At 38.6% G+C, this 12,913-nt stretch overlaps 1 protein-coding gene across 8 annotated transcripts in view; it reads left to right on the top strand.

Annotated features, from left to right (window-relative positions):
* Positions 1–12,913, top strand: part of CFAP20DC (CFAP20 domain containing) — a 276,608-nt gene that overhangs the window by 225,563 nt on the left and 38,132 nt on the right. For all 8 annotated transcript variants that reach the window (XM_060110977.1, XM_060110973.1, XM_060110975.1 and 5 more), the window contains one exon: positions 822–883. In XM_060110977.1, the coding sequence (XP_059966960.1) occupies positions 822–883 (62 nt within the window). The remainder of the gene's footprint in view (positions 1–821; positions 884–12,913) is intronic.

Below are 12,913 nucleotides of genomic sequence, written 5' to 3'. Positions count from 1 at the left end.
AGGCTTTATTATACACTCAGGGAAAATGACCACCTTGACCTAAGATTTACATGTGTAATTCCAATAATGAAAATAGAGGACTTCCCTGGTGGCACAGTGGTTAAGAATCCGCCTGCCAGTCAGTGGACACCGGTTCGATCCCTGGCCCAGGAAGATCCCACATGCCACGGAGCAACTAAGCCTGTGTACCACAACTACCGAGCCTGTGCTCTAGAGCCCACAAGCCACAGCTATGGAGCCTGCACACCACAGCTACTGAAGCCCACGCACCTAGAGCCTGTGCTTCACAACAAGAGAAGCCACTGCAATGAGAAGCCTGCGCACCTCAACGAAGAGTAGCCCCCGCTCGCCACAACTAGAGAAAGCCTGCACACAGCAATGAAGACCCAAAAAGAAAATAGAAGTTATCCTTGCAAACTTAGTAACATTGAGATATAAATATATATATTCTATATCTCCAGGTCTCCGGGTTATTGCTGATACTTGCTATACAGCATTAGTTCCAGGAGATGTCTTGTTTTGTTTTGTTGTATCTGGAAATAGCAACCTTTGTTAACAGTATAAAAATTCCACAAGGAGGAGGATTCCACACATGCGTCTAATCCAGTGACTAGCCATTAAAATAACCTGTGTTTTCTTACATATACCACTTTGTTACTTGCTGGGTCTCCCAAACAGCCTTCGACTTTTTGTAAAAATAAACCAGCCCCTTCTTACAGGTTGTTTCTCAGGAAAAAATTACAGTAATGAGAGTGCATGTGAAAGTACCTGTAAAGAGCATTATGCTGATTAGTACCTCACAAATGTTTTGTCTTTTACAGCCTGTCAACCAGGGTCATCACTATCAGAAAGAATTGAATCCACCTTCTCCTTCTAACCCCCGGTAAGAATCATTAATAAGCTAAAATTTTTTTAAGATTATTTAGGAATTGACTGCACTTTTCTTGGTTTCATGAAATTGTTTTCCAGACTTCCAAAGGGCTTCCAAAGTTCTTTTCTATAGATGTCTTAATTCAGCCTACTTTTCTTAATCAGACTATGGTGTCATGGTTAATAGTGTAACTAGGTTTAAATAGCACTTCTGCCTTTTACTAGCTGTGGAACTTTGAGAAAATCATTTAATTCAAAGTAATTCAGGCATAATAATTACCTCATAGTATTTTGGGGAGGATCATATGGACTAATAATACATGAAAAATCCTTAGGACAGTTCCTGTCACATAACAAGCTCTCTTTAAGTGTTCATTTATTCAGTATTATTCTATTTGCATAGGTGTTTCATCTTAATAGGTCTTTGAAGTTTAGTACATTTTAGGCATGAATTTTTTTTGTATCACCTGGTGCCTTTACATTCATCAAGATAGCTAATATGAGTTCGAGTGGCCATTCTCTTTTTTCATAATTTCAGAGTTCATAATCTCAAAATTATTTTATTATTTCAAAAATGTCATTGACACATGAGTCATTTGACAATATAGAAGAACCTTATTATATTAGGCTCATTAGAGATAAGTGAATCTGAATTCAAGTTTTGAAATATATGTAGTATTATATGGCTTTCTAAAAATAGCTAAATAAGCTAGTTTATCAGTATAAGTCAATATCACTTTATTACTGTTTATTAAATACTAAGAATTTACTGAAAATCAGTCTATCTTGGGCTCCACCCACAGGATCTTAGTTATTATAAGATTATAATAACTAATTATCTAATTAGTTATTATAATAACTAACGCACCCCATTATCTAAATGCATCTCATTATCAAGCTCTCTCACCTGAGAGAGACAGGCAGAAGGAGTTTGTTAAATAAGAATACAGGGCTGTATCCTGGAAGCTAAGGGCAGCCAGGCCTCAGGAGGGATCTGAAACTAGGAACTAGAAAGCAGAGGGGCAGGCAGGCAGTATCCTCACTCCACCTCTGTTTGCTTCTTCCTATCTGCTCAATTCTTCTAAACACCAGCTTTCTTTACTTCTCAGTCACATATAGCTGTCTTGAGTTTACATATTACATTTCAAAATACATGCTGAGGCTGACAGTCTATGTCTGAATCCCAGTTCCTACTTTCCAGGAGAAAGAATGTGATTGGCCTAGCTCGGGCCAAGTATCCACTTCTGGTCCAATCAGCAATGAAGAGCCAACCAACCAAGCCATGTAAAACTAACATGGCTACCAGGAAACCACATACGTGGTTTACAGGACTTTTAATGGGGTCCAGAATATTCATGACATAGGTAGAGTAAGTGTTCTTTATTAGTAATCTCTTCTACATGTTCCTGGTCTATATACTTGATCTGGTCATTCTTGCATGTTACCTAGTAGGGGGAATTGTCACTGTCATAAATAAATATGATAAGGAGTTGAAAACTGAGTTTGTAATTTCAGTGTATATAAAAAGGTATTTAAACATTCTTCAAAATAGTTATCTCCTGATATGCGTATATGTCTCTTGCAATCTTGCAGCTCATCTAGATTTGACCAATAAACTCTTTATCTATATATGAATAAACTTTCAAGGTAATTGGAAATCCAACTTTGGTCCAAATTATAACAGTCACGACTTGTAAGCTGAGTAAATGAAAGTGATAGAAAGTGATGTTAGAAAGTGGAGCATTTGTTTCAATAAAAGGAAAATGGGGACCTAATTTTCATCCTACTTCTGCCACTAACCCAGTGTATGATCTCAGACAAGCCTCTCAACCTGTTCAGACCTAATAATAAGAACACCCTCATGTGTAAAGGAAACGATTTCAGTTACAAGCTCTCTGAGGTCACTTACAGATTTATGATTTTGTGACTTTGATGAGACTCATTATAGACTTTCCATATGAAAACCAGTTCCACTATTAAAGGGAACACTGCCCTATATAGGAAACATACCTCATATTATTGGATTAATTAATTAATGTTTAGATGTGGTAGTATTTGATTTTAAATATCTCTTTTAAAATTTGATTCCCAAAGATAGAATATAAGAAAATTCACCAGCTAAACAGACAGCATATTTTATTTAACCAATTAGATGTCCATTCATTTATGAAAAATTAATCTACATTTTCACATAATAAAATTAAAAGCCAAATTTCAAAGCAAAGAATAAAATGCTGCCAACACCACTTTCCAGCAGGTTATCCACCAGTTTCCTAGAAAATTATTATATGGCTGTTCAGAAAATCTACAGATTACATGGCTTAGCTCTTGGCTCATAAATCCAGTAGCTTGGAGAATTGGCAGAAAGGCATTATTGGACCATAAATAAAGAAGATGATAAAATTATGAGGTCAGTATAGATCATCATATAAAAATGGGATAAACTGAATCATGTAATACATGTGATTTAATTTAAAATTGAGAGCTATGATTCTTCTTAAGATTTGTATTATATTTCTTATAAATAGTATCCCATGCTTTAGACCCTACAATACAGAACATTAAACTCAAACTTTGAAGTTAAAAGATACTAATAATGACTATTGAAAAAATAAGAAATAAAAAGGTAAGTCTCTAAGTCTACCCACTTGGATAAACAAGCATCTCGCCTGAACCTTGTTGAAAGTTTGGTGTGCAGAAGCTCTGAACAACACATGAGAAACAGGAAGGCTCTAGATTTCCTGAATTAAGTGTTGTTGTGATCAAAATAATGCAAACATGATGGGGATCGGGGACATATGTGTGCAGGTCCACCAAGAGGAGAGTATGATGGTGCCCTTTGGGAGGTGAAATGGCCACGTTAGCTTCAGTGAAATATCTGCAACTACTCCAGAGACCTAAGAACCTAAGATTTGTAAATTATATGTACTCATACCCACATATGTACATATTTAGAGAGTCAACTTTCAGTTAGCCTTATTAATGTAACAGAATAACCAATATCCCCAAGCTTTATTAATGTAACAAAATAACCAATATCCCCAGTCTTTTATTTATATTTTATTCTGGAAAGATTTTTATTTCTGTACCGTAATTACCTTCTTAGTTTTATATGTTGATGAGTAAAGTTAAAGATGGTATGCAGTCCACGAAGCAGACAAATTTGTGTTTTGAAAAGTTATCTCTAGGGTAAAAATGGCTAAAACTCTGCATATATTCATATAGTGGTTTCCTTAGAGTAAAAGAGTTCACTTGCACTCATAGGGCAATGCTTGATATTGGATGGAGGGTGGGATACAATGTTAGTCATTTCCTGAGAAGTTTGCAATCTAGGGATTGAAATACACATGGTTCACCAAATCATATTCCCTTGTGTGTCTAGATTTGCAACAAAGCCATTTCCCCTTGCTTTGGTAGGCATGGGGGTCGGGGGTGATATTTCCCACTATTTTTGCCTAACATACTGATGGACACTTAGCATCTCAGTTGCTGGGGCCCTTGCTTCCATTGTTCACCCACACTGCCTCGTGGGGCACTGACAGCTTGTATGACAATGTGCAGAAATGGCTAACATAATCTAATACAATTTAAAGGAGTATTGGGAGGAGGAAACAATTTCACAGTTCATTCATGTTGAGAAATGTTTCCTAGCATGTAAACTTACATGCTACCAAACTGAGCAAAATGGATGCTGTTCACAGTCTTCAGTCATTTATTTTAAAATGCCGTCTATTGGTTTGCGGGGTTTAGAGCTGTCCCTTAGGCACATCTATGTATGGGTTCATGTAGATTCTTCAGAACAGCTCAAGATATTTTTGCTCAGGAACGGGTTTTATAAAGTAAGCTGTGATTACATTCTGGTTGTCTGTTCATGTGGATGGAGTCTATAACTAGTCTTGCATTTCAAATGATGATTACGCTTGCTATTTTTACAACTCATTGGAAGATTAAGGGGGGAGGAGGGAAGGTAGTCAAAGGCTCTGTAAGGTTCCAAATGTTTATGGAAATAAACAATATAGAAAATAATTCTAGACTGACCAAACAGGCATGAATGGCATGGTTTTCTTTCTAACGTGTTTGCTTTATGATTTAACATTTATCCATAATTTTTTAAAATGTCCTTGCAGATTGTGTTAGGGCTTGAATCCTTTGCAGCCTTGCCACATGTTTGTGTGATATGAACATACTTATAACTATAATTATCCGATAAACCCCTGTAGACTTTGACAGATAATTAATAATCACTGACCTCGATTCACACTGGCTCAGCCGGCCTGACCGAGGCTAGCTGGCCTGTCACTGTAACCTACAGGTACTGCTCTGGACTGATCACGGTGGCTTCATTTATCTTTTCTCTCCAGCTGTCAGGAGATGAGCTTCTCCTCTATTGCTTAAGGTTTTTTACCCCACCAACACAGGAGAGAAAAAAATGTATAAACAAAGTTAAATACAGAACTTGTATGTCATTTTCCTCTTCAAATGATTAAGTTTGGATGATTTTAAAACAAGTCAGATTTTTAACAAATATTCCTCCTTAGACCAAAGCACAACAGAGGTTTTCCTGATTAACTGTGCACACAGTTTCTCTAAATGTAGTGTTGTTGTTTTCTACTACCTATATTTTGGCATTAAATCTTAATGATTTGTTTGTAAAACCAAAGACAGCAGTTTTTACTTTCATCATTTCTATTGTTAGGTGTACCGAGGAAAAGCTATCCATATTGGTGCCTCTCCTTTCATCATCCCCTTCCCACAAATTCACACCTGCTCATTGTAGGGAAGTGACTTTCCATACTCAGATTCCTCAGGTCTGATTTAAGACCCTTGACTGAGGACCTGTCATGCTGTTCTCCAGGTTCCCTGGGGACAGAATGGTGTCCCTCCTCCCTGTGACGCTCAGCACAGCCTGGCTTGGGTGGGGGCTCCATCAGAATGTGAGCTGAGGGACGGAGCAGGGAAGTATGCCCACATACCATGGAGAAATGAAAATCTTCATCCTAAATGTTAACCAGTTAAGTTTCAAATATTTTCCTACATCCTTGCAAGAGTTTCCCACTTCCTTTTCTGAAAATGGAAGGACAATGGTATTGCTTTATTCACTACCAGGATAAAATTGTGTTTTGTGAAAGGCCCTTGTTTGGACAGTTTAAACCTGATTTTCATGTATGTTCCACTCCCTGCCAACCCAGAGATCCATAGACACTGGTAACCATTAGAATGGCCCTAATCTTTAATACATAATATAATATGTATTATTTATACAATCTCTTTAATAATAGCTTCCAATACCTTCTATATTCTAATGTCTCTCAAAATTATATGTCCAATCCTGACCCTCCTCTGAATTCCAGACTCATCTGTCCAAGCTGCCAATTTGACAGATATCCAATCCACTTGGATCTCTAATGTATACCTCAAATCCATTGCCAAACATAACTTGGTTTTCTCTCCCTCTACACACATCTGTTCTTTCTTCAGTTTTCTCCATCTCAAAAATGCCACCATCATTGCCCTTTTACTAAAGTCAGAAACCAAGAGCATTCCCTGGTTTCTCTCTCTAACCCACCCATGTCCAGCCTCAGAAAGTTGTACTGGTACACCCTCCGACCATGGTGTATGCCAGGTCCAGCCAGTGCTCTCTCTTTACTGCTACAATCCTAGCCATGTTGCCATCATCCCTCACCTGAACAAATACCATAGCTTCCCACCTGCTTTCTCTGCTCCTTTGGCCCCTACAGTCTGTTCTCCACTCAGCAACCAGAGTGGTATCGATACACCTAAACGGGCCTGAAGTGTCCCCCCCGTGTAAAACTTCCCAAAGGTTTCCCTCTGCTCTTAGGGTCAAGTCGTGCTCCTTATCCTAAATGCCCACCACTCAGACCGTGTTCTGTACCTTTGTGCACCTTGCTCACTATGGATCAAATACCACCGTCCTGCCTCTTTTTCTTAAATACTCCAGGCTTGGTTTCACCATAAGAGCTTTGCATGAGATGGCCCCTCCGCCTGGCATTCCCTACCCTAGAAAGGACATAGCAGCCTCTTCCTGTCTTTCAGATCTCCATCTAAATGTCATCTCCTCAGAGAGCCCCTTTCTTAGCATCCAACCTGAAGTAGCCCCAGGCAGCCTCATTACATTATCTTTTTCGTTTTTACCATAGTACATTTCACTACCTGATATTTACTTGCTTGTTGCTTGTTGTCTACACACACACACACACACACACACACACCCCTCCAGAATATGCTAGAATGTAAACTGCATGAACATAGGGCCTTTATCTCTCTTGCTCACTATATCCCTAGCTCCTCAAACAGTGCCAGGCACAAAGGAGACACTCAAGAAATGTGTGCTGAATTCATTAAATCTCACCTCACAAAAATGACTTTCCCTCATCTCTCTACACTAGCTACATCGTTGCGTACTTAACTGCTAGCTGGAACCCAGGAGCACCTGTATACTTTTCTCCCTTGAGGGTGTCTAGAACCTGGCCCTGTTCCCACTTGTAATAAATGAAATCTCTCTCATGAATTTGTTTTAAATGATCCCTCAGAAGATATGCACAATCTAAAGTGTCTGACGAATGTATCATTTTAAAACTTTACATAGAGACTTTTGTATTGAATTTGAGAATTTTCTCTGTATTCTTACTGGAAGTTGCTTATCCGTATTTGCCTATTCATGCCCATTTCATGGAGTGAGGGTGCCAACGGCTAGAAATCTGCTTGGGTTGGCACTGCTGTCGAATATGTACTTAACCCTCACCAATTAACAGAATCTGGATAGGCAAATGGAAATGAAGAAAAAAAAAGGTATATATGTATACAGAGAGAGAAAGAGAGAGGACGAATCTGAGCCTATGGTGCAGGTACCCTCTTGACCCAAGTGGCTCCCTGCCCTTCATGCTTCTGGAGGGGTCCTCAGTTCACTGGTCTAAACTTCACAACAGACTTTAAAAACACCTGTACAAAGAGACTCAGCTGGGCCCCTTTCCTCCCCAGTCTACAGCAAAGGCCAGGCTTTAGCCTCTCTAGCCCTGCCCCAGTGAAAACCCGAGCTAAAGTCACCCTTGGTCACAAATGGAATCCCTGGGGAATCATCCTCCTTCTCACCTCTGACCACTCTGAACCTAGGACCCCACCCTACACAACTTTAGGACGACCACTCTCCTTGGGTTTCAGAGGACCCAGCAGTTACCAACGGGGCCAGACAGCTGGCAGTCCCTGCCCCATCCCTTCTCCTTCCTCCTCTGCTCTTGGCACTTGGCCTGCCCAGCCCGTTTTCAGTCCTGGTTTGATCATTTATTCTACCAGAGCCCATTAGCTCAAGAGTGCATACCTGTTCAAATCACCCTGCCCCAGGCCCTAAGTACTTGTCGCCCCAAGCCCTAAGTACTTGTCACCCCAGAGAACTGGGTACCACCCCTACCCACTGGACCACTATTTCTTTGTATTCACTCTCTCCACTTGTTCATTCTGGCCCTGGGCACCCGCCAGTCCCCCCTGCAGCTTCTCGGTTGAGTTGCCTGCGTGCTCTCTGACCAGGTCTGTCAGGCCACTGGGGCTTAGCTCTTCAACCTGAGTCTCCTAATTTTCCAGCTGTACTCCATGAGAGAGTCTTCTGCCATTAGGGCTGAGGATATACTCATCAATATTTTAGGTATTGTTATGTTTCCAAAATTACAAATTCACAAAACCCATTTGCACAAGAGTTTCAGAACAACAGATTGCATCTTCTCCTCCCACCTCCCCAAAGCTTCTACATCCAAAATGATGGCTCCCTGAAGAATCTTAGCACTTTTAACTAGCAAAATGTGGGGCTCCTGCGATTACCCAGGCCTCCCCATTCACTGTTATCCATCCATATGATGAACTCAGATTATCTTTGGCCCAGGGTCCAGTGTAAAGAAGGTAACTACTAAAGCAGTTATTTACCATTCCAACTTTTTACAGTTTCAGCTTTTAATTAAAAGATTCAGCTTCCTCTTCTAGAGTAATGAGCACCTTTTAAAAAAAATCAAAGTACTAATTCTAGTTTCTAACATTCACCTCTATTCTGTCTGAGGGGGAAGAGAGAGGAATGCAGGCTGAGGTCCAGGATAATGACTTGAACCTAAAATATGGAAGACCATGATTATGGTTAGATGACCACAGCCAGTCACATCCGTAGACTCAATGCTCACCATTCACTTTGTAACCTAACGCAGAATAGCTTCCCTGGTTGTTTAAACACGAAATGACTGAAAGTGTGTTGCAGTTCAAACCTTCAGTAACATTCAGTGAGTATTTTGAAGCACCTACTATGTGCAGAGCACCGTGGAGAGATGACTTTAACATTCCCCCTGCGAGCTTGCAGCCTCCCAGCACAGGCAGTCCACACCCTGCATATCAACAAGGCTGTGTGTGAATGCTTTAAGAAAGGTGCCTGGGGGTGTGGGAGCATGGACCAAGCCTGGCACACAGAAATCACAGCCTTTTCCAAACCCGGTACCCACTCACAAACTCTGCTTTTGTTGGCAGTTGGTTCTACTTCTTCCCTGTAATTCTTTTGTTTCTCTTGTTAATGAAAAACATTACATTTTGAAATTAATTAAAGTTAGAACATAATTTTTCACTCTAGCAATATATTATGTTTACCAGAGTTTACAGCTTCATATTTTGCTGTTCATTACCTCATAAAAACCCACTCGGTATAATAAATATCATACAAGTCAAACGTCCAGCCTAATTTTAAGATTTCTTGAAGGAGAAAAGGCAAACAACTTTTAGCTCATTTGATTGGATTAACACTAACATTATTGTTCTATTGACTCTTTCTTGTCCATTGATTTTTTTTTTTTTTTTTTTTTTTTTTTTTTTTTTTCTTTTTGCGGTATGTGGGCCTCTCACTGTTGTGGCCTCTCCCGTTGCGGAGCACAGGCTCCGGATGCGCAGGCCCAGCGGCCATGGCTCACGGGCCCAGCCGCTCCGCGGCATATGGGATCCTCCCAGACCGGGGCACGAACCCGTATCCCCTGCATCGGCAGGCGGACTCTCAACCACTTGCGCCACCAGGGAGGCCCCTGTCCATTGATTTTTAAAAGCCTTTAGCTCCCTTGCCATTCAGTAAAGACAAATCAGATGCACTTTGGTGCTTAGGACAGGAAAATGCTGTTGGGTATTGAGTGTATGCATGGAAGGAAATTATATATGTGCTGAAACAAGACTGGTTAGAAGGCAGTTTCTCATATTTCACGGTAAACGACTTGTTTGCTTTTGATTTTTGAGGCAATAGTGTCCTTTGTTTTATTATGTGAAAGCTTGGATTAGTAACAAGTGAAGCTAAATGGTGACTTGTAGATAATGAACTTTATGGCTTAAGATGAAAGGAAACTAGCTAGAATTTTATATATTCTCATATTTTTCAGTTCTTAATTCTCTTTATTTGCAGAATTTATAGACTAATAAGCAACTGAATTAAAGCAAGAAATGAGGGGAGGGTAAAATATCTTCTGTTGAATTAATAGTAAACAGTTTTTAAACAGCAGAACTATTTGTATTATCAAAATAACAAAGAACAAGAAACCTGAGATCTGGCCTGTCCTGAGGTTAATCAAAATCATGATAAAAATGAAGCTCTCAGCTTCAATAAAATCACAGTGTGGCTTTCAATCAAGTAGTGATGTTTATGCTAATGAAGTCCTGTCTTTGAGGGGGGCAATTCATCCTAAACTACTGGATGAATGGCTTTTTCTTTTTTTTTTTTTTTTTCCATATCTTTTTCTGTACATCAAGGGTTTGGAGATAGAAAGAGAGAATCTATTCACTGGCCACTAGTATTGCAAGAAAATTCCATTTTGGTCTGTGTTTTGACTTGGTGAAGGGTGCAATTACTTTGTATTTTACCATTTGCCCTCTTCCGACCTCTTTCACAGTACTTTTATTGAAACCTGAAATTGCCTTCATTTTGGAAATACTATCAAGTCACATTAAGAATCCAAAAAAAAAAAAAAAAAAAAGAATCCAGAAAGTTTTGGTTTCTTCTGCTGAAATAATGGAAGAAATGGGAAACAAACAAGAACACCACCCTTGTGGCATTCTCTAAATTTGCTTGTGATATTTTAAATTTCAGTGCTAGCCAAAAAGAAAGATACAGCAAGGCATACCGTAAATGAAGATATTATGTATTAGAGAAGGAATGAATCTGTCACTTTGACGGATTGTGAGGCAAAGAGCAGATTAACAGATTACTCAAAGTCAGAAGGCAGCTCAGCTTGAAAAATGTGCAGGAAATGTTAAGTGCGGGTTTGTGCTGATTTAATGATATTTTTAAACTACAATAACACTCTGGTGGTATAATATAATAAAGCACTTTGCTTGCATTTTTAAATCATCAACATATTTCCAGTTTGACCTTAAGAAACATTTTGGACCATTCTCTATTAAAATATGTAGCTTTCGAATTAGAAAAAAAGTACCATCTAAAATATCACAGCAACGGCCTTATAGGAAATCAGGAAATATTGTTGGCTTTTAAAATCAGTTATTTCCTAAACTAGCATTTATGATACAAATTTTAATTATGTTTCAAGCACCCTAACAACACATGTACTTTCTCTTTGGGCATTTAAATCACTTACAACAAGAAATTGTTATCTTCTAACAACCATTTCCAGTGAAACGCCTCGTAGATGGCACTGATATGCCTTCATATTTTCATTGCAGGTTTTCAGTTTTGTGGTTAAGATCATGGAGTACTTATGAATAAAACTATTGTATTTACCCACAGATAGTAGGTAAAAGTAGTTCAAATTTGAATTGAGTACTCTGAGTCATAGCAATAAGTAAGATAAATAACTTGCTTTATTTTATATTATTACAAATATGTATCAGAAAGCAAAACTTTTTAAGAGGTTTATATTTTTATATAAAATAAAATTAGAATTTGAATATCATACTCTTAGTTAATTTGACAGTGATGGACTGCCATTGTCAAGAATTTGCAGAGTAAAATTTCTATAATGCACTTAAATGGTTTTTACTCTAGCATCTTCATATTCAAAATCTAATGTAAGGCTTCACTTGTTTCATATTATCTTCTCTCAGCTCACCAATGATAGCTTTTTTTACATAATTAGGTACAGTGTAACTTGTAAGGGAGTAAAATATATTTTCTGTCTAAACGCTTGTATCTAACCCAAGTGCAAATATACTAATATTGCATGCCCAGGGCTTGAATCCCAGACATGATTATGGCTCACATTATGTTTTACATATATATAGTGAAGACTTTCATTCAACATGTTTTGCACATTTCCCCTCCTCTAATATATTAATACTCTCAACTTGGGGTAAATAAAAGAGCTAATGTAAAAAGGTAGTCAGTATTCTTCTTGAAAGAAATTCTGAAATGTATTGAGCAAAAGTTGTTTGCGTGATTTCTGGTCTCCTTGCATATTTATGGTCTGCAGTAGTTACTAACACAATTTGCCAGATAGTCCCAGCTCTTTCAATCCCAAACCCATTGTTGGATTGCATTTCTAAGTCCACTTGGTTTTGTGTGGACCCAATTAGCCCAACTAGTTCTAGCTAATGAACTGTGAGAAAGTTGGCTTATGTTGTTACTTGGGTGGAACATTTAATTGCAGGTATGAAACCCTCCAGAGTTCTCTTTTCCTCTGACACCTACAGAAACATTCAAGATGGTGGTTGTTTTGTCAGCCTGGGTGCTGAATGACCATGATAAACAGAGTTCTCCTGCTCATCTGTTATGGACATTTAACATGAGCAAAAAATAAGCCTTTGTTGTTTTTAAGCCGCTGAGATTTGGGGATTGCTTCTTATCATATACTTTCATATTTGAAGATTTAGAAATTGGTTAAAATTGTTGAGCTCAGTATGTGACTCATTGGCATATAGTAGAATAAGTGGTTTTAGGAAGTGATACAGTATTCTGGTTAAAAGCACAGTCAATGGAATTAAAATGCCAGATCTGTATCCTTTATTTCTCTAAACCTCAATTTGTTTATCTAAAATAGAGGTTATATTTTACTACCTACTTTATAGT

This window comes from Mesoplodon densirostris, chromosome 10 (assembly GCF_025265405.1).
Source record: "Mesoplodon densirostris isolate mMesDen1 chromosome 10, mMesDen1 primary haplotype, whole genome shotgun sequence".
NCBI lineage: Eukaryota > Metazoa > Chordata > Mammalia > Artiodactyla > Ziphiidae > Mesoplodon > Mesoplodon densirostris.
Note: the sequence above shows the minus strand (reverse complement) of the source record. Positions and strands in the feature narration are given on the sequence as shown.